The sequence below is a fragment of the Rhamphochromis sp. 'chilingali' genome (genome assembly GCF_963969265.1).
Source record: "Rhamphochromis sp. 'chilingali' genome assembly, chromosome: 3".
Classification (NCBI taxonomy): Eukaryota; Metazoa; Chordata; class Actinopteri; order Cichliformes; family Cichlidae; genus Rhamphochromis; species Rhamphochromis sp. 'chilingali'.
Genome location: NC_137931.1, coordinates 19,666,537 through 19,688,722, shown reverse-complemented (window position 1 = coordinate 19,688,722; position 22,186 = coordinate 19,666,537). Strand labels below are relative to the sequence as shown.

General features: G+C 40.9%; 1 protein-coding gene across 1 annotated transcript in view; it reads left to right on the top strand.

Moving 5' to 3' along the window:
- The window catches only part of acvr2ab (activin A receptor type 2Ab), an 86,539-nt gene that overhangs the window by 42,344 nt on the left and 22,009 nt on the right, over positions 1 to 22,186 (top strand). Inside the window, exons 3-4 of the mRNA XM_080877048.1 lie at positions 403 to 536; positions 7,823 to 7,977. Coding sequence (XP_080733174.1) covers positions 403 to 536; positions 7,823 to 7,977 — 289 coding nt within the window. The remainder of the gene's footprint in view (positions 1 to 402; positions 537 to 7,822; positions 7,978 to 22,186) is intronic.

Sequence of the window (22,186 nt, the reverse complement as noted above, 5' to 3'; positions counted from 1 at the left end):
ATAAAGTTGTTGTCGGATGTGTAGCCCGCACAGTTCGGGGTACCTCTGCTCAGACGGCGCCGCCTCACCTCCCTGGAGAGTCCAGAGCAAATCGAGGGCGGCTGCCACTTCCTTTGGCTTTTATCTGATGGCTGCGTGAGTGTGAGAAGAGAGAGCAAGCGCGATTGTCGGCATCCATGTTCGCATGTGTAGGAGTTATTTTATAAATGTTTTGTTTCATGTCCTCTGTTGCAGCAGCGAGGGAATGGAAAGCGGTGTTTGTTTGTTGTGTGTGTTTTCTTTTTTCTTTTTTTTGCGTAACGTCTCCTGGAGTGAGTGCATGTTCAAAATAGCTCCCATGTCCTTTTGCAGTGCATGGAGAGGATTGAGTGTTTCTGATTTCCACCTCTGTGTCCTCTGCAGTAACGAGTGTGTGGAGAGGAAGGAGAGTCCCGATGTTTTCTTCTGCTGCTGTGAAGGCAACATGTGCAACGAGAGGTTCCTGTACGCCCCTGAAGCGCCCCCGCAGAGCGACCCGCACCATTCGACCGCCTACAGTATGTACAGTCCAGCACGCTCACTGAAAATGACGACTTCTCAGCGGGCGCAAACGCTTTCTTTTAGTCAGAGCTGCAGTTTGTTTGCTAGGCTTGAGCTTAATGCTTTAATATATGTTTAATGAGTTCCTGGAAAGTTGTAAGTTCATGCTATATGCTATTAATCTTTTCTGAGTTACAGGCACTCGAACTGCACAAGGGTTGGTCCATATTTGGCACTGAGCATCAGCCAGAGCTCTTTTCAATGCTTGTTGCTTTTACTCACTTCACTGAACTTTAGAGGGGAGCATCCAGTTGCTGTGTTCAGTGCATTGTCCTCATCTGCCGGTGTACACTCAGATCTTGCTTTGATCCTGAGATATTTTTTTTAGGTTTATGAAAAACGTATTCAGGGCTTGATCCCTGCAATAGGTCCAAACTATTATATACAACATGCGGACATCAATACTTCTCATTATTAGTAATGATGTCTTAATATCTATTATCCATATTGCGGTTGAGATGCCTCTTTGGTTCATCAGTCAGGTGCTCTCCGGTAAGGCGCCACTTGACTTTGCTTTTTTGATTTGAGTGTAGTGATGTGAACATCCTCTATTTTTGTAAAACAACATAAATAGGATGTTCAGTGTTTCTCACACTGTGGGACCAGGAGGTAAATATGGAGTAAAATTAAGTGGAATGGTAGCAATTGGCTGGGTCTTTTTGGAGTGAAAAATCATATTAAGAGTTTTAACTGTCATTTCAATTAAATTCGACTTGGAACTTTTTTTAAAATGTCACTGAATGCGAAGCAGTCACACAGGCGTAGAGATGAGGCTGTGACTCCCTGGCAACCTCTGGTCACTGAGGTAAAATGTGTATTCCTCCACCAGTTGCCGAGCGGTTGCTGGAGTTTGTTGGTAATCATTACCATGAAATCGATTGTTTTAGTGAATCATCCTATTTGCAATCTTTTGCTTCCTTTGGCTAATAGCAGATCGCTATGATCGCCTATAGTTTGCATGAAAGATCGCCAATTTGTCTCCAACTTCTTGCTGAGCAATAATGAAACTTCAAAATAAAAAAGTGCAATGGAAACAGAACACATAAAAGTGCCTTACTACTTACTGTTTCAAATGGTGCAACTTTTACTTTGAGGTCAGAAGATACCAGCTTCACCACCACTCTGCAAGCAGTTGGCAAGTGTTTGCAGACAAGTCGCCATCTTCTGTGCAAACAACAGGTGACCACCTGCTGCAATCGCAAGGTGGTTAGTGGAGCAGCACCAAGACCAAGTAAAATTGTGTCTGAAAGATGCTGCATAAATAAACTTGGAGAAAAAACAAGGGACCAAATGGCAACAAGCAGACTCCCGCAAACAACTCACCAACTTGTCAGGGAATCTCTTGCAAATGGTTGTTACTGGGGATCATTGACTGGTCTCATAGTCGAGCACAAACATACGAGCGTACTGAGTAATTTGTTATTTTTTAGCAACCTGTGGTGGTGGTCGCCAGCTGATCTCTACGCCTGAGTCAGTGGGGCATTGGAAACACTCAGGCCAACCAAAATGTGGTGATTCACCTTACAATAGCTCTGTTAGTGTGTTTCTCCATTCTTTATGTATAATATTTGACTATATTAGAAATGTCTTTTGCCCCAGAAGGAATTTTGGCTAGAGAATGAACCTGGTATCAAAATTTAGATAAGAAAAGGGGTCCTTTCATATACTGTAACTTGTTTTGAGCAGCCACCTGTCTCCCATGGTGATATATGACCCTTTGAAGTTCACCCAAAATACACTTTTTGAAGTTTTCTCCAGTGAAAAATCAGAAAACAGATCAAACATCCAGGATCCCAGTCCTTTTTTCCGTTCTCTCCATGTCACAGATATTATATCAGTGCAGTTTTGCTATCAAAGCTGTGAATATATTCCGTTATATCAACTAATCAGCTAATCTCTGATAGAATACCCATAAGTGTTTCGAGGGCCTATGAATTTATAAGTATTCATACTATCGAGGTAAAATATTTCGTGAAAAAGATTAAAGTTATAATACACACATATTAACTGATTGTGAGGTGCTCACGGCTTGGTTTGATTGGTTTTATATTAAAACCCCAACTTATCAACTTCGTACCTCAGTACTTGTTTGGAAGGTTATTTCTAAAGTTATTCCTATCAACTTTGTTTCTATAGCATGGCTCATGAATAAAAAAATATACCTTAAGCAAACAATCAGAAGCACATACAAGTTATTTCTACAATCTGGAGACATCCGGGCTTTTATTTTGAAAGCCTTACCTTGCACAAAGGGTGTGATGTAAGAAATTATGGAGGGCTGCCATCAACTGAGCTTCCTTCCAGGTGTTCAGGGCTGGAATGATGATTAAAAAGTGAATACAGGTTTGAGGGAGGCATGTCTGGGCTTTGTGTGGTTCTCACCTGCACTAAACGAAGCATCGGGAAAAATATTTAAGCGAATATGTGAATCATTTATTTGTAATGAAGTGGAAATATTGCAAAAGATTTCACATCAGTATGTATTCATGGTTCTGAATATCCACTGAGCTTAGTAACTGATATATTATAGAAGAATATAAGATCAATGCATCCCTAAGAACATGATTCAGACTCCTTTTTTAGCCCATTTCAATGCAATGGAATTTATTTTAAGAAACAAAAATGTTAAAAAAAACAATGTGTTTACCTCCTTGAATAGGAATGGAAATGAGACATTAAACTAGCTTACATGTAAAGTCCAGACAGCCTCATAATGTGGGTTAAATGGTGAATGTAAATGCAGCAATGCTGATGATATCAGCGTTAAGTGTAGTGGCTCTGCACAGTAATGAATGTGGAAAAAAAATTGAGCGAAGCATGAGATCAAGTAGGAAATGAAGACTGACCACAGCTGGGGCAGATCTGCGACCTCAGTGCCAGTCCACATCAGCTCACAGCTCAGCTGACACATCTATTGGACAGCGTCATCTTATAACTCGGCTTTAGTCTGCTTTCATTTGCTGCTGCCACTGCCCCTGCAAGCTACTTGGCAAACCCACCTCTGCCCATCTCCACCTTTCATGCTGTATTCGGCTAAAATCATTCCAAATCTGTCAACTATCCTGTGAGGGAGTCACGCTGCCGATCTTAGTGCAACTATGCACCAATTGCTATTTTCTTCTCGATAATGACACTCTGAATTAACTGAACATCGGGGCTGCTACGATTTGTCGCCATAATCGACGAAACGGATAATAAAAATTTGTTGATGCAGAATGTTTATTGACAACACGTCGTATTCTAAAACCACATAAGTGTGTTTTATAACCAAAATAAAATTCAAACAGCCCTCCTCCCCACCTCTGCTGCTGCACTTATATTTCCATCAGGTATGCGAAAGCACAGGCCGAACTACCTGCAGCATGTGTCAAAAAGTGTCCTCAGACGTCACCAAGCCCCAGGCAGCCAACCCATTCATTTTTATTTCACAGGAAAAAATCTTTCTTTCTTCTTCATGTTTTTTTTTTTTTTTTAACTTCCATTGGGTTCTCCGCCTACTGATACCAGCCTGACCCTCACCTTTAAGGCCAGCAGCCTTGTGAGTAATGAAGCTCATCCTTTGGGGTCAAGGCCGGGTCACAACTAAATCCAAATAATCTATTAGTAGAGAAGCTAGCAGACAAAACGGCTACCGATGGAAATCAGAACAGAAATTTGTACGTTTTCCTGTTATTCTTGGCCATTTTGTCAACAAACATGTTTAACGTGAGTAGATTCAACCCTGCTTCAATAATAAAATGAATAGAAATGATTTCAGACCTCAGACATCTTTTAAACGCAAGAGAAATCTTTAATTTAGGACTGGCAGGAAATTAATCAAACTTTATTTGTATAGCGTTTTTCATGCAGGTTAGTAAAGTTCACAGTCCTTCACTGTAAAGCAGGAAATTAGACAAAACTGGGGGTTATGTGCTATTATGGGTAATTTAATATAAGTTAAAGAGACAAGCGATCAAAGGAATAAATTAATCAATTAGGAGTACAGTATTTATAAGTATATAAATAAAATGAATGAAAAAGATGTACTTATCCCTGAATTTAGTATAACAGGAGGTTAAAGCACATTCAGGTACCGGTGATTAATGCTTCACCAACCAGTGGTGTCCTTGCGCTCATCAGTTTGCAGCTGAAGTGTCTGGCAGGCCCGTCTGTCTCACCCTTTAAATCTGACTTTGTGAAACCTGCAGACTTCCTGTAGAGGAACAACTTTCCACAACGTCCCGACAAACACCCTCAGGGTCCCACAATGCAGCTGGTGCAGTCCTGTCGGCACCTACCCCCTCCCTCACGCCTTTCTTCACTTCCCTGCTCTCAGAGGGCGGCAGCGGCGGGTCGGCGTCCGAGCGTCGGCGTTTTGACAGCGCTGCCGAATCAGACGGCCGCTTTGTGACGGGAGGACAGGCTGAGCGAGCAGGCGTCACCCTGCGCCTCCTGCAGGGGTCGGGCACAGTTCAGAGCTGTTATTTTTGGCAGGCGGATTACGTTATGTCACGAGATGGATTTGCTAATCCTGCTGTGCGTGTGTGTGTTTGTGTGCGCTTATGTGCGCTGATATGATCTCTAAGCACGGTGGCTGTAAGCAGGGTTAGAGCTGCATTTAGAGATGGAGGCCCAGCGTGAGGCCAGCTAGGAAGGCTGTGTACTCTTGTCTTTGTTTGGCTGATCCTGGAGCAGTTTCTTCTGAGAGTTTCAGTCACTGTGGGCTCGTTTCTCTCTGCAATATAAAGTCCTGCACTCTTGTGGAAAGAGAAAAACCAGAGCTTCAAGAGGAAAGAAGTCAGAAATGTCTTTTGTGAAGTATAGCACAATTTAAAAATACTGAAATATAAAATATAATACAGAAACCGATGATACCAGTGTAGGAGAGGAAAAACCTTCACATGTTAAATCATTAAATGTTTAGAACCTCTATAAATCAGGCATTCTTCATGCCGCTCTGCAAATTGACTTCATGGAGATATTTTCTGTGTATGATCAGGAAGACTGCCCCACACTCCTTTCTGTGGCCGTTACCACATTTGTAACCAAGAGGATGTTGGCCGTGTTTTTGTTGTTGTGGCTGGTTTAGGATCCAACAAGCTTGACGTGACTCTGTGCTTTGTGATAGGCGCTTCAATGGAAGGGAGGTCTATCTGAATTGGAGGATCTGATATTATCACCAATCAGAATAAACGTAATCTTAGATTAAATAAATCATTATGACGATCTCCTGAAGTTCAAACTGAGCATCAGAATGGGGAAGGATGATTTAAGTGACTGTGCTGTAATGTGGGATATTTTCATGGAACTCTTTGGACCCCTTAGTACCAACAGAGCATCATTTAAACACCACAAACCTACCTGAGTGTTGTTCCTGACCATGTCTATCCCTTTATGTCTACCATCTTCTGATGGGTAATACACCATGTCACAAAGCTCAGATCATCTCAAACTGGTTTCTTGAACATGACATTGAGTTCACTGTACTCCCAACGGCCTCCACAGTCACCAGATCTCAATCCAGTTAGAGCACATTTAAGATGTGGTGGAACAGCAGATTCTTATCGTCCATGTGCAGTCAACAAATCTGCAGCAACTGTGTCATGCTGTCACATCAAAATCTCTAAACATTGTTTCCAGCTTCTTGTTAAGTATGTACCATGAAGAATTGAAACAGCATTGAAGGCAAAATTGGGTCAACCTGCAATAAAAAGCCTCAGGTGAAAGTATAATTGTCATTTTTTATTAGGTGGGAGGCAGGCAACATGATGGGGTCTTTAACATCTCATATGATGCTTTTCAAGCACTGTGAATAGAAGTTAGATGTTATTATCATGAATAAAAAAGGATGCAATGCTTTCATGAGGTGTTTTGGGTGCTTAAATGCTAGAAATGGGTCATTAAAACTTCACTGGTAGGTGGTTGCTAAGCAACATGATGATTTTATAATATCTGGTATAGATAAGAACCTTCGGGGGCCTGAGATGTACACGTGTGGCAAGTTTGGTTGCTCAATCCCTGATGGTGTATGAGTTGTGAGAGATTCGGTGTTCTTGCATGTCCACCCTTTGAGGCATATCGAGAACTATCAGTTCCAACAGGTTGCAAATAAGTTGAGCAATTCTGTATTATTTTAACGCTCGGGCACGGTTTATCTTACTGCCAGGAACCTGATGAAGGCCACAAGTCGAGACACGTCAGCGAATCAGTGAAGTTGTTCTTTACACACAAAGTGCTGCTGGTGTTTTAACATATTCAGATCTGTCGTGCTCTCCCTGCACTTTGAAAGTAGGTGAGGTTGTGGCAGAAAGCACCACTTTGTCTCTCCTTCAAGTACTCCACTTGTAGACGGAGCCTGTCGTATACAGCGTTAACAGAAACTCACTGATTTTGGAGTTGTACAGGGCACCGCACACCTTAAATTCATCGCACGTTCAATTCAACAATGACAGAACCCTCAGTTTTGCCCTGTTGTCATTTATCTGTTATTTATTTTTTATTTATTCACGATTTTACTGTCCAATTTAAACAACTTAGCAATAGCCAATTTACCAACTCCTATATTCTTTCTATTTATTTCATATGCTGCCTTGAGAGTTTGGTTGAACAAAAATGCACCGTGGCGATCTATTATCATGGCTCCTCACTTCAGCTGAAGTTTGTTTGTCTAGTCGTGCACATTGGTCATTTTTGTAGAACTATTAAAAGAGACGTGTTGAGCAATGAAGTCTTTCTAATATTTCTGCCTCTGTTACACACTGAAGCCTAATTTAGTTGGCTTTTCCTTATGGGACCCTTGGGTCACGCGTAGTTTAAATCCCACTGGGCATTTTGAACATCTAATGCTTGTTTTTACAGCTTGAAATATTAAAAACAAAACCCCAAAAGGTACTAATCCAGCGAAAGAAAGCATGTCCTTTGCATTCCACCTGGAGATTTGTGCTTCAGAAGGTTGAGTGTCGATATTTCACAGCTTTCATTACATATGCAGTATAAAAGGTGGACATAATCACCATGATTTCAGACACTGTTTCAATCACAAAGCTTTAAGATGAGCATTTTCATTGTTACCATCTTGGTGTTGAACATACCAGATAATCCTCCTTTCTAATTCTAATTATGACTATGATTTGTAAAAGTTACCTATATCATTTATTCGCTATGACCTGAAAATGGTGATCGAGTCCATGAGCTCATGAACAATGTGGTTACAAAGCGAGGGAGCTCAGACTGACTTATATAATGTCTGTTTCTCCTCTCACAGCCACCTCCAACCCGTTCTCCCAGAAGCCCCAGCTCTTCAGCACCCTGCTTTACTCACTGGTTCCCATCATAGGCCTGGCCGCGGTCGTCCTCTTCTCCTTCTGGATGTGGAGGCACCACAAACTGGCGTACCCAGCTGCCCTCGTCCCCACACATGTAAGTCCCACCAGAGTCCAGCCCATCACTGCTTTAATCCCGGTTTGTCTCTCTGTCTTCACGTTTGCTCGTCGCTGTCGTCTGATTTCAGAGGTCACCTGTCAGTCACACAGCGTGGCGAGGCTGCGGTGTCCTCTTTCTTCAAAGTTGCTTGCTGATGCAGTTAGTTTCTCTTTCTGTCTGTTCAGCCTCGGTGACCATCAGGTCTGACTTCCATCTGTTAATTGCAAACAAAGGGGAAATGTAAAACCAGTCAGTTCCTGCATGTCAGAGGATTCGTCCTCTGATACCTGAAAGTTCGGTTAAATTTATTACAAGAGACGTCCGTATGTGGTCTGAGGTTAATATTTATTTCTGACATGACTTCATCAGTTGCTCGCTTTTAAAAAGGTTGTGCATTATTTGAAGTTTGCAGTCAGGTGCAGTGTGCACACTGCCTTCTCTGTTTAACCAACCTTCAGCTTCACCACTGTTCCACTTCCATCAGTGGGCTTCAACAGCCTTGGCCTCTCCTGCCCTGCGCAGCCGAGGGACGGAGCGATGGTCATCCAGAGCTGACACGCTGTGCTGAGAGTTTACGTCTGGATAATTGCTTTTACAATTTCTTATTTCAGTCCTGTTTAGAAGGATGAGAGGAGCCCTGGTTCTGTCTTTTTCTTTTTCCTGCGGGTCTCTTTTCAGAGCAAACTCATCTCAGACTCGCTTTTAATTCACCACATTGAGGAGTCAGGAGATGAGCCGAACTGTATTGTTGAGAGTGTGTCAGACAGGCTTTTAATCACACACAAGTGCGATTAGTCTGATCAAAAAATACCTGTGCCCTTTTTTTGGGGGGTTATTTACAATTAGCCCTGTTCCATATCAGATTATCCCTAATGAAATTGTCACACTGCAATGTCATTGCTATAGCAATGGTTTACGTTACTTAGTGGACAAAACAATGAAATAAGCCCGGGCATGTCTGAGGAAGAGACTGTGTCACCTTGCGAAGTTTATTTAATACCTGGAAACAGAGATACTTCGACAAACTCGATCAACACACATTACTGTGCAAAATATGCACAAAAACGAAAACAAAACTATTTTTCATTCAGTTCAATTTTATTAATGTAGCGCTAAATGACAACAGCAGTCACCTCAGGGTTCTTTACATTGTAAGGTAAAGACCTTAAATAATATGTTTCACCACTTGAGTCTATAAAAGACATCATCAAGTACACGGTTGGTGATGTGTGAAACAAGTGATGTGTAAACAAGTAAATCCACCAAGCAAGTGACAGGAAGTGGAAAATGGGTGGGTGTAAGGTACAGATGCAGTTATCTGATGGAAAGGCATGGCTTTAAACAACTCCACTTAGCCAACTGATGTGTCCATGTCCACGCCAGCAATAAGTATCAATAGAAGGCGGGGCGTCCTTAAAAATTAACGGGCTAAAATTTACATTTAAATTTAATCACATTAAATGTTAAACACTTAGTTAGGCTAATGGTAGCTGTGCTAGTTGCTAGCGTTAGCATTTTCTACATCAAAATAAAATAAAACACTAAAATATTTGTTAGTCTGAGAGCTATAAATGAGGGGAAAAGCTGTTACTGTTATTGTGGATTTTAAAGGCAGTTGAGCCACTACCTCTTGTTATTTGTTTAACTTCATTTAAGTGTCTTTTTATACCACATTTGCTTTTATTTTGGTTTTCGCATTTTCTTTTGCTAAGTACCGCTAAGTGTACTGACACAATTTCCCGCACAGTGATTACTCTGTTAAGCTATACGTGGCCGAAGGACAAAGAGCTGGTGACTTGCGGTCACTTTGAAAGGAGCCCGTGTGCATGGGCGCCCTGGTCATTTTCTTTTGTTACTGTCTCATTTAGCAATTAATGAACTGCTGAGTGCTGACCCTCAGACACCCTCAGACCATCAGTTATTAATGCGAGCAATTCTGCAGAGTGTGAGGGCGGCGGAGGCACAGTTACCATGGATTACTTTGGTGCTGAAGGAATATGAGCAATTAATAACAACAATAACTAACACGGGTGACAAGCTTACGGCCACATAGCGCTCAGCGAGTCTATGATGCTAGCAGATCATACATGTGTGACAGTTTTTGGGCGCTTCCCTTTGGAATTCTTTCCTGAAATGCTTTAAAACCACACAAAGGATGAAAGTAGAGGGAAATATTTATCATGCTGAGCATGAAATGAAATCACACCCAACACCATCTCCAGTAAGAGCCACAAAAAGATATTTTTAAACAAGATGTCTCCAAATCCGACTCATCTAATCCGCTTCGGGTTTTCTTACAGGCTCCCATGGTTCAGTTTTTGGTTTATTTTTTATTTTTTATCACTTTATTGTCATTCAGAATGTAAACTAATTAGTGGACATGAGAACAAAATTTCGGTGCATTTATTAACCATTCGGACTGTACAATATAAATTAATCTAAAGGTATAAATCTAGCAGTGTTAACAGTAAGGAAAACTGCACAAGATCTTAGGAAATATATTTCACAGCACTAATAGCAGAATAAAAACCAGTCTACATTCACTATTTCAGGCCTGCAACTGCACTGCCCTAAATAAACAGTCATGATGTTAGTTGTATAGTCACTGATATGAATGATGAGCGGAGATTTCAGAGGGTTGCAGGAAGTATACCAGGAGTTTTTCCTGAGGATACGTCAGCTTAGCTGATTATATGTGATCCATGTGTCTTCAGACGTCGTCCCGCTGTTTCCTCCTCCGCTGATATCTGCTTCGGTTTGATGGATGTTTGTTTAATGTTGGCGCCAACCCGGAACAAGTCGGCGAGTGGTGCTTTGGTGTGCATGTGGCTGTTCTGGGGCGTGTTTGACAGTCACACATGGATCAATGTTGCTGATACAGGTAGTCGCTCCCAGAGGAACAAACAAAGAGACGCAGGCGATTATCTACAAATAAATTCAGAATTTTTTGGTGTACTGGTTACCCCTGCATGCCTCTAGCTAGCTTCAAATGTCACCATTTAATGTACGCCCTAATGAAATACTAAGACGGTAAATGGATACCTTTTCTTAGTCACCACGCTCATCGTGTTTCCTGATTTAACGCTGTCATAAACCTTTCAGACACCCCACAAATTCTCGCTGTTTTAGGACTGAGAATAAAACCATTTCACCAAATTCCTGATTAATTTAGTTTCTGTGATTCGGAGGCTGTTTCAACCCGACAGCAGCAGCGATGTTCTCGGCTGCTCAGCAGCAGGGGAAAAAGAAAACCCATGCACAGCTTCCACAGTATGGAAGAGAGGAGTCAGGGGCCTCTGCATTATTGATGAGGCTTTATATAGGCAAACAAAACTAAGCAGAGAGAGACGCTCGCAGCTCTGCCTCCGAGGGTGGTGGTGGTGGTGTTGGCGGTGGGTGGGAGAATGGGGAGTGTGGGGGTGGGAGTGAAGAGAGACATGCAGTTCTCTTAACTTGGCTATTGTATCTGCACGGTGCTAAAGCACGGCAGGAAGAGGATAAAAAAGACAGCAACACAATGCAATCTGGATACCAATGGTGATGGAAAAACAACACCGCTAAGAAGCTTATGAAGCATCTTACCTGGGAGCAGATAAATGAATAAATAAACAACAGAAAACAAAACAAGATCAGCACTGGGGGGAAAAGAGTGGATCAGATAACAAAAGATGATACAGAGGGGATTAGAAAAATGCAGCACCTATAAGATTTGTAAAATCAGAGGGGAGTGAAATGAAATAAAATAGCCAGGGTGGAACAAATGGAGTCATGCTGCATGTGTGTAACCCTCTGTGTGCGTGCAGGAGTGCATTATTGCATGAATGAGTAGGTGTGCAAGGACAGGAGAGGGGAAGCAAAAGGAGGTCACTCAACTCACAAGGAATGTATTTATAAGTCAGCTAATATGCATTTCTGGAAGAGGGCGATGAGGTAAACTCCACTCGCCCGCTGCGTGAAGGTGGGTAAAACAAACGGGAGGTGCGCTTGCGGTTCCCCTCTGCAGCCACTTTTGTGTCCGTTGCTTATTTTGCAATTGATTAAACCTGTTTTTTCAATTTAGGAGATGGAGAGGAGAGAGGTGGGTGCAGTGGGGAGAGGAGATATGGAGGGATTTATTTCTGCTGCCTTTTTTCTTTTTCGTATGTGTGTGGTGCTGTTGATGTTTTTCAGTTACACCACGGGCGCCGCTTTAAAAAAATAAAAGCAGAGGTGACTCCGACAATCACTCAAACAGCCTGCAAAGTCATCAAGGACGGCTGCTAGCAATTCAGTTGTTGAAGGGGACAAAAAAACACCACAGACACCCTCTGTTACAACAGAGGTTACTCATTTAGGACGTGCAACACCTGCTCGATGAAGTGAGGCATTTAAAGGTGTCCTGTCTGCTTGTTAAGTGACGACATATCAACCCTGTTTCCGGGTCCACCTGTCTTCTGTGTTTGACGATGAGCCTCTTGTCTTTTAACCTGCTTTCCCTTTTAATTGTAACGAGTCCCACAAAACTGTTGAGGGATCTGTTTCAGAAAAGAATCGCTCACATGGCCCCAACTTTGCCGCTACATAGTATCTTTATTTTTCTCGACATATATTTGCGCCTCTCTGAAATTAAGATCATCCCTGCTATACTGTGTTTACAGTAGCTAACCATAGCTCTGTAGATAGCCACCAGGTAGTAGCTAGTCGTTAGCTAGCCCACTTTCACTAACCCTCCAAACGTCGCTGATATTTCATCTTCTCTTTTATATCCAAAGTTATAGCAGTGCTGTATGTCAGACCATGGTATACCTGCTAATTAAGCGTTATAAATGCTCTTTTTCATAGATTCTTGGACTCCAGAGCAGCCACCCTGGTTATTTTATTGGAGCTCAAAGAATTTGAGTAGTTTCTGCCTCTAAAGGTAGCAAAAATCTGTTGTCTCCTCCGTCTTTAAGCCATCTTTCTTCTAATTGGCTGCCCCTCACAAATAGCTGGTGGGTGGAGCCTAATTTCCTATATCCGAGATGTCACACAGAGCTAAAAGTTGAAAAACTAACTAAACGTTTGCATTTTGAGCAGTCTGAAGCCTGAACTTCATTATTTTAAATTTTCGTCATGCTTAATATAAGAATTTGCCTTTGTAAATGGCAGAGAACTCTTCATCTAACTCTGGAAAGCAAACTTAAAAAGTATGCCAGAAAATTTCCAGTATTGTATTATCTATGCAAAAGTGGTCCACGGGCGAATGAAAAATTGTCAACATCTTCCTCCAATTCGCAGTTAAAACACTTTGTCAGATTAAATTAGAATAATTTGTTTGGATTTTTTTGAAAGAGACATCCATCAAGTGAAAACTTCTGCCACCTCATTTCATATCAGCTCTCAGCCACTCTGGGGAAAATGTAAAAATCAGCAGATGTTTTATTCTTGGTCATGCTCGCATCGACACCCGAGCATAATGCGCTCTTCTTGGTCATTTATTATTAATGTGACAGCAACAAATTGGCCACACCTGTTGCCAGTTGGATTTCAGAGTGTCCTGTGTGTTTGGGAAGTCGTTCTAGTTATTAATCATACCTGTTCGGAGCATTTTCCTCGCTCCCTAACAGCATCCGTGTGCCAGCTACACTGCTTCATCTTGTAAAATGTCAGAGCTCTGCATCACACTGCACACATTTAATCTGAATCTCTAATTAAAATGAGTAGCAATGCGATTATGTCATAAACAGGCAGCTGCAGTCTGAACAGACAGCCAGAGAGACAAAGACGTATATGTCTTATTAATATCCTCTTGAGTGTTTAAAACCCCTGAATCTGGACCTGAAAATGCTAACAGATCATTAACTGAAGCACTGATTTGTGAAATGAGGACAACAATAAAAAGAATTGCAGAGTCAGGAAGTGTTTTTGGAACAAACGCCCACTCGTGAACTACATATCTTTAAGGGCTTTTTTTCTCTTTGCATACACACCACCAACAGAAATGTTAACGGCCCATTTGTGCACACTACATCGGTCACTTCGACCACAAGCAGTGATGTCACCACTGCTGAGGGCATGAGGACTCGCTGCAGTAATCTCCTGATAGGTGTCACCACACAGACAAAAACCTCCAGGTTTCTTCTTGTTCAAAGGGAGTTTCTCCTTTCCACTTGGGGACAGCACCTTGAAGTTAATCTTATAAATATAAATGAAATGGAAATTAATTCCACTTATGATTTGTGCCACATTTACCAACATGCATTTGGCTAATATTTTCTCTAGCCCTTGTAAACCCTAGATTTCATACACATGTCAACTATTAAATGGATTCTTTGTCAGTAGGGCTGTGGAATTAATAACATTTGCATACAATTATGGCTTTATTGAGATGAAATATTTTTTTCTGCATGCTTTTAGTTTTTTGCAGTAGTGCTATCCTTATGTCTTTTCTCAAAAATGTCATATTCACTTAAAAGTGGTGGAGAGGTTTCAGTCAGCTCGACTCAAGATAACAGGAACTGTTCAGATTTTAACAGTAAAGCCACTTACGCTGGAAATACTTCTTCATCAGTATTTCCAGCTGATCAGACATCTTTTTTTTTTGTTATTCTCTTTTTATTAAACAACCTATATAAACACAAATAATCCAAAATAAACATATAATCAAGAACAGACGTAAATAATAAAAAAATAAATAAATAAAAATAAGAAAAACAGACGGGTGTACCCTCTAGTGTGTATGTACTCGCACACACATATTCACTCACACACCCATATTCTTAAGCATACATACACATACCTACTTACATATGTGTTCACTTGTAGTCTCATACATACTAACATATACATATAAACACATAACGATTCAGAAATGTGGCATATATAGTTACAGAGATTCAAACAAGATCGGGTCTCCTTAACCGGATGTAGTGTTTCCATATATAATTCCAATCTCTGTACATAGCCAAAGATCGAAAGGTACTCCCCCAAAACAGAAAAAAAAAGAGAAAAAAGAAAAGAAGAAGAAAAAAAAAAAAAAAACCCAAAAAAACATTATACAACGAAAACATATAATCATGTTGACTTCCAAAAACATAATCGCTATATTAGCTATATTTGGTGAGGGAAAAACTCTTCTGTCCACTTGTGGAAGAGTGCCCTCTCCGGCACACAGGCCGAAAGCCCAGTGGTCTGTAGGGTCCAACTTATTGTGCAAATAAATGACCCGACTTTAATGTAATTTTATATGCCCTCTTTATAAGATTAACTAATTATATAACAAAACAAGTAAATCGAAATAAAATTCATATTCTCAGTTCATCTTAGGTCTCAATATTCTTGAGTTTACCTCTAGTATAGTGCTCCGTCACACACTTGCTGTTTATCCACTGTCATCTTGGTGCCTAAATATCTGAAGGCGTTCCTTGAAACCCAGCTTTGGAGTCGAGTTTCCACCTTTCTTCTTCGTACTTGTTTGCCAAGTGTGCTGTTTTATTTGATCCAAGAATGAGTCTCTGTCTTTCACAACTTCTACCGATAATCCCCTCTTCACCATATCGGTAGTCGCTTCGTGCGCCGTGTTGTATGTCACAATTCCCTCTCTGTAGAACACCCTTAGCTTGGCCGGGAAAGGCGTCTGGAAGCGAATATTGTTCTCTTTAAGCACCTTCTTCGCTGTCGCATATTCCTTTCTTCTTCTTTGTATCTCCGGGGCATAGTCATTGTCCACATATATCCTAGAATCCATAAAGTTGAAGCCCTTAGCCTGCCAGGCCTTCTTAATAATGTCTTCTTTGTTACGATAACTTGCGAGTTTAACTACAATTGAGCGTGGAGGGGCTCCTTCCGGGGGGTTTTTGCCACCGGCTCGATGTGCTCTTTCAATTCCCAACACCGTGGGGCGGGAGAGACTCATTGTCTTTTCAAATAGAACCTCTACAAAATTGACAACGGATGGAAATTTGTCCTCTTCCCCTTCCCTCACGCCATATATTCTAAGATTCTTGCGACGTGACCGTCCCTCTAATTCCAGTAGCTTAGATTCGCATCGCAACTGAAAATTTGCCATTTCAATTAGCAGCTCCTCCGAGGCCTGGATTCGAGTCTCCATTACGTCTATGCGTCCCTCTGCTTCGTCGAGTCTTATACCAATGCCGACGACCTTCTCCCTTATAGCATTAAACTGATCATTTGTGTCTTTTCTAAAAGCACGTAATTCTTTTAATATCATGTCTATCGTAGCTGGGTGGTCCTTCGCTGTGGCGTTAGCATCGGGTTGCTGGTCTTCTTCCATATTGCTGCTAGCTTGCGACGAAGCATCTTCTTCCGCTTCAGTACGTTCTCCTACATCCTTTTTCTTGGATTTTCTGGGCATTTCTATTCCTTGGTATAGTACCCCACAAAGATAAATCCAAACTTTTTATGTTTCGAGTTAGGTAAATTGGGGTAGAAAAAATGTCGGGAGCAACTATCCTACACAGCCATCACACGACCCGCCAAACCGGAAGTCTGATCAGACATCTTAAAATCAAAAATGTTGTAAAAGTAAGCTGATTGTGTTAATTAAAAACAGTCTCAATATGCTTACATAAGTAAAGGTTCCTTGTTGCTCGGGGTTACCTACTCTATAATAGAAGCTAAAAGCCTGTCCCAAAGGCCCTGTGTTGAACATTTAGTACAAGGCAACACCAGTAATCCAAACACAGAAAGGACCAGTTGGAAGAATAGGTCAGTAAAATCTCTGAAGGGATTGTCTCACTATTCAAAGCTTTAAAAGTTCAAATAAAATCCGAAGCTGACAGAAACCCAGTGAAAAGAATTTGGAAATTGAAAAGAGATGATTAGCATTTTGGACTGATGGAAGTTGATTCAGAGACGATTTGTTAAGACTTTTACAGTAACTGATTGAGAAGAGATGAAAAACATGAGCAGTTTTCTCCAGTTCCAGCTTGGAATTCACAAGAATAGACTTAGCAATGGTCCTTACGTAGATGGAAAAAAATTAGATCCTGACAGGAAGCTGTCCAAGATAACCTCAAGGTTACATGAGCTGGATTTAACAGAGGAGCTTGGCAGACCCAAGGCATTATTTGATCTTTGATATGGTGCTATCTGGAACAGTTGTTACGAGTCTCTGTTTTGCTAAAATTTAACTGTAGAGGTTAAGCACTTAACTAAGACCTGATGGCAGTCAGGCAGTTATTTAGATCAGCAAGGTCAGAAAGAAAGACCAACCGGATGTCATCCGCAAACAAATGGTAAATCAAACATCTGTTTAAGAGCCCTTTTCTGAAAAGGAACGATTAATAGAGACTGAGAACATTTTGCCCATGAGATGAGATTTAATCCAGTCTAATGCAAGTATTGACAGATGATCTCAGATCAAACACAACAAGGGAAGTATTGTTACCGGCATCTGAAGGCATTAAAATTAAAGGAATTGAATGTTTTTAAAGGAAGATAAGACCATCAGCAACCAAAACAACAAACCCATTATTTGATGATACACTGACACCAAGTTGAACCTAACCAGAAACTGAAGGGTCAGCGAGAGAGATGTTTTCAGTCAGGATTTGAATAACAGGAGGCTGTTGCATAGTTAAAGAAAACTCTGTCCTGAATATTTCCTTTGTTTTGTGATTTTGTTAAGAATTTCTGCACATTTTTAGCTTTGAACTTGTTCTCTCCTCAGCGAAGGAGCCTTCTAGTCATTTAAAGAAAAACACCATTAGTTTTCTCTGCTAGGTAATGAAACATGCAGTCTTCACAATGCAAAAGTAATTGTTCCCACTTAATGATCGTTATTGGATCCATTATCACGGCTGTGCTCCCTGATTTTACAAGACAAGGCACCAGAAATGAAATATACCTAGTAAAACAAAAAGAGCTCCGGCCTTTCTTTCTCATATAGGCGGCAGATTTGCATCAGTGTGGGTTTAGCATACAAAAAAAATAATGTGTTGGATTTTCTGTTTAATTAGCCGTCTTCCCAAACCTTAAAATGACAAAACCCAGTGTTAAACGCAGAAAATTTCATGCGCCAAAGTCCTTCTGTCGCACTCTGTCATTATGTCATGATGGCTGCGGTCCATCATGGTCTGCATACTTGCCACCAAGCCTCCATTATTCACACCACAGTGCGAAGTGGAGGCAAACTGGAATTGATTCTGTCTGAGTACACAGACCCACAGCTTTCACACGAAGAGGCCTGGAGCTGCAGCATTTAAGCATAAGTCTAGCCTCTTTTTCTTTTTTTTTTCTTTCTCCTTCAACATGGGCCCTATTTTCTCATCTCTATCCATCTTAGCAATCGATTCTGACCAAAATCTCATCAATTGCTTTATTATGGAGCTACTTACATCTTGTTTGTCTGGGTGCAGCTTTCCAAAGAAGTCCTAAAGGATCAGTGGACTCTACACCATGTCTTATTAACTCATTTGATGCAAAAATGAAGCTGGCAGGTGCTGTTAGAGAAATCCAAAGCTGATATTGACCTGATTGTTGCTTTACTGCGTTTTTTCTTTCTGTTTTCGTTGGACAAAGCAGCTGGCCTTTAAAATGTGTCTGAACTCTTACATGATAGAGTTCATGTGTAGTGTTTGGGATCGTTTCATATGCAGACGTGTGCTTCAGTATAATTCTGGGGCTGCTGTGTGTCGGCTTAGGCAGAATTTTGACATTTCCAAATGGTCACCATCAGTCCAACATGTTAGGTTGGATGTGCTGATCCAAATCACCTGTTTTGGATTATTTTTGTTTTAAACCAAAAAGATAAAAGGCCGACATTACGCACCATCTAAATTAGAAGCATTAGGGCGTCAACACCAGCCTGCCAGAGGGCTCGACTGCCTCTCTGGATGGCTTTACAAAGAATGAATTTTGTATTTAAATCATTATCAACTCAGATTTTGTAATAAAATCTCCAGTTATTTTTACACGTGGCCCATTGACTTCAGTTAAATAAACAAATGGCTGGGGGCAACATGTGCTATCTTATACTTGAGGCAGCTAGCTTGCCCATTGTACACTGTTATTTCAAAAGTTTTAAACTTTTAAGTTTTACTCGGCAGTACTTAATATCAGCTACACTATAAAATCGTCTCCAGGAGCGCTACATTTGTCTGTTCTACTATTACTAATGGGACTGTCCATCAGTCACTGTGTTAAACTATCAACTTACCCTCAGCTAAGTTAAAAGAAGAAGGCTTGTTCACCACATTGATTTACTAAGTTCATTGTCAGGAGGCAGAGCACTAAATTAGCATAACACCAAAAGCCCGCGCAAAAATTTAATAATAGACTTGAGGGATTGGCTGTATTAGCAACCAGTTGGAAAGTAGGGCGAAAGACAAGAGAAGTAAAGTTACAAAAAGGGAACCTTATGTTAACTAAGCAGATTTACCAGTTCTCATAGTCCAGTGCTTAGAAAAACTTGATCACACTTTGTAAGTAATATTTATCACTGAAATTTTACCGCCTAATTTTAGCGCCTAAAACTAACCGACTAGCTTTACGCTTCCAAACTTAACTTAGACCTTGTTGGATATATTGATCCAATCTCCCAGCCCTAGTTCCACTTCTATAAGCATCTATTTCAAGATAAAAGCAGCCGTTAGTTGAGAGTGGCATATTTTTCATGTCTGATTTCTCTGTAGCTCCATGTTGGTGTCCTCAGCTGAAGGTCTGACTCTCTGAGCTCAACCTTTCTGCCTCTTACATGACTTCTGTCGGGAAAGTTTTGTGTGTCTGACATCAGCGTGCTGTTGCTGTTAACTTGTGTTTGTTCGGCTTCACTGTGATCTTCTGTTCTTTTCACACATCATTCAGTCTCTATTTTCAGCATCATTTTAAGTTCCTAAAATGTACCATCTTGCCTTTGGAGCCATGCTTATTAACCTCTTCATGATCCATGTGGGATAAGAAACTAGAAGCCCTGCTCTGGAGCGCAAGAGGGGAACAAAAGGTTATTCAGGGCTGACTTATCATGTCCTGCTTTTTTATCTGCCTCTATTTCATCCACTAACTGAAAGAAGATAGCAATAATTTCTCTGTTTGCTTCTTATGTTCCTTTTCAACAAGCACGCCTTTCACATTATGGTGGAGGTAAGAGCAGTTTAAATGAAAACACTGTTAGTTTTCCCCTCCTTTTTGGGTTCAGAGCTTGGTATGAATTCTCCACCTCAATCCCAGACCACCATTTTGTGTCTTCTTTAGTTGACTTTTCTTTTTTGTGCCTGGATTGTTTGCATGGGTGGATGGTTGTGTATTTTATTTTATTTTTTAATTGTTTCTTGCTGAAGATGCATTGTGCATGGCGGAAAATGGCCAACGCGGCTCTGAATGCAGCCCTCCTTTTATATTTTTCTTTGTATGAATCTCCACCTGTGATGTTTATGTAACACATTGTGTGTGATGTGACCCAGTTTCCAGAATGGTATCTGCTCAGACCTATGGCTCACCATTTTTCCATGCAGAGATGGCAGAGGTGTTTGAAACTGAAACTGCGGCTTGCTTTTCCATCTCATTTGCAGACTGAGGAGGAGTACAGATACGTTTTTACATAAGTAGGAGCTTTGCCACTTATCTGGAACATTTTTCAAGTGAGAGAGTGTAAATTGCTTAAGTACAAGGGAAGCATAAGCCTCTTGCAAATGTACCTTGGCTCAAAATTTAACAAATTGGAGTCGAAGTATGGCGCCAGACCTTTCTGGGGAAAAAAAGTAACTCACTAAATAACTCGGGGATTTTAGTCCCTGGCCTTGCTCCTTTAAGGTCATGTCAACAACTTTTTGTTGTTGACATGGTCTCAAGCTTTACGGCCATATCAACAACAGGAAATGACCTTACAATAATGGAGTTTTAGCCAGAATACCTACTCATTGTCCTAAAACCAAGCTTGGCATTTTGGTTTTGTTAGATCTACTTATCTGCACCTAAACCCAGGACACCCAAACCAGACTGAAAGACCTGTTTTGATGTAATAGATGAAGGTGTAACTTGATTAGGCCATAGGAGATGGTTGAGGGTTGGGAGGAACGGCGTGAAGCAGCAGATTCTGTTTTCCTGTTTCCTGTGGTCTGCTGACTAAGTGTAATGCGCCCCCATTTGAGGCCACAGCGCCCTGCGATCGGACAAGGGATCCGGTGACTCCCACAGGACGCCTGGCGGGCTGGGCCCCCTCGTCAGGCTGAAACCCAGAAGAAAGACGAGTTTTCAGAAGCGATGGAGAAAAGAAGAGCGTCCTGCAATGACAGGTCGTCTTCAGGATTGTGTCTGATGCTTATCAGGCAAATCCATAGTGGCTTATATCTTTAGGGTTTTAAGATGACGTTCTCATACGTTTTTGTTTTTTTGCCAACATTGGGGTTTTGAGCATGGCCACATCCTTCTGTGATCAGAGTGAGCATCAAATACTTTTCAGTTTCACTGTAACCCAACACAGGCGAGGCTGAGGAAAAGTTAATACCATGCATGTGTTTACTGACGATTTATTGATCACATCAACACCAAATCAGTTTTAATTTTCAGTCAGAACAAAATGTACCAGAGCTTATTGTTCTGACAAATTACTATGCACGGTAAAATGGTCCTGAGCTGATTTAAATACTGAACAGAATCATAATCAGTTATACTGCCAAGAGCGATAGATGCACTGGAATTTTTCTTGATTGCTTTTTTGCAAGCTTATGTAACACAACAACTCCTCTAATTATACTTTTATTGTCAAATTGGAATCGGAATTTAAAATGTTGGACTACAAAGCCCAGGAAAGACACAGGAATTTGACTTGAGACAAATTAGAGAACTGTTTTGTAACAGTGAACAGAGCTCGTGTCCTTGTATTATAGCCTGATTTTGTTAACGAAACCATGATCAGAATAACAATCATATCAGAAAGTGAGCTTAAAGTGGACATGTTTTTCTCGTTTACAGCTCCTCATTTATATTTTCGGACTCAAATAGAGTAGCTTTGTGTGATTCCAAGTTGAAAGTAACCCTTAATTCAGCCCCTCAATTCATCTTCTTTCTGAAACGAGACATTTTCAGAAACTTTCATCTGATTGGCTGTTCCATATAAACACAAGGTTTGAACAGCAGGTAGGTCAGGCTTTTGTGCCCTCCTGACATCATATAAAGCAAAGAGTATTACAAACTCTTACTTGTATTTACTCTGACCTCATCATTTTTAACTTTGCTTTTCATGTTTATTATGAGCATCCACTTCTGGAACGAGATATATTTAACAAGA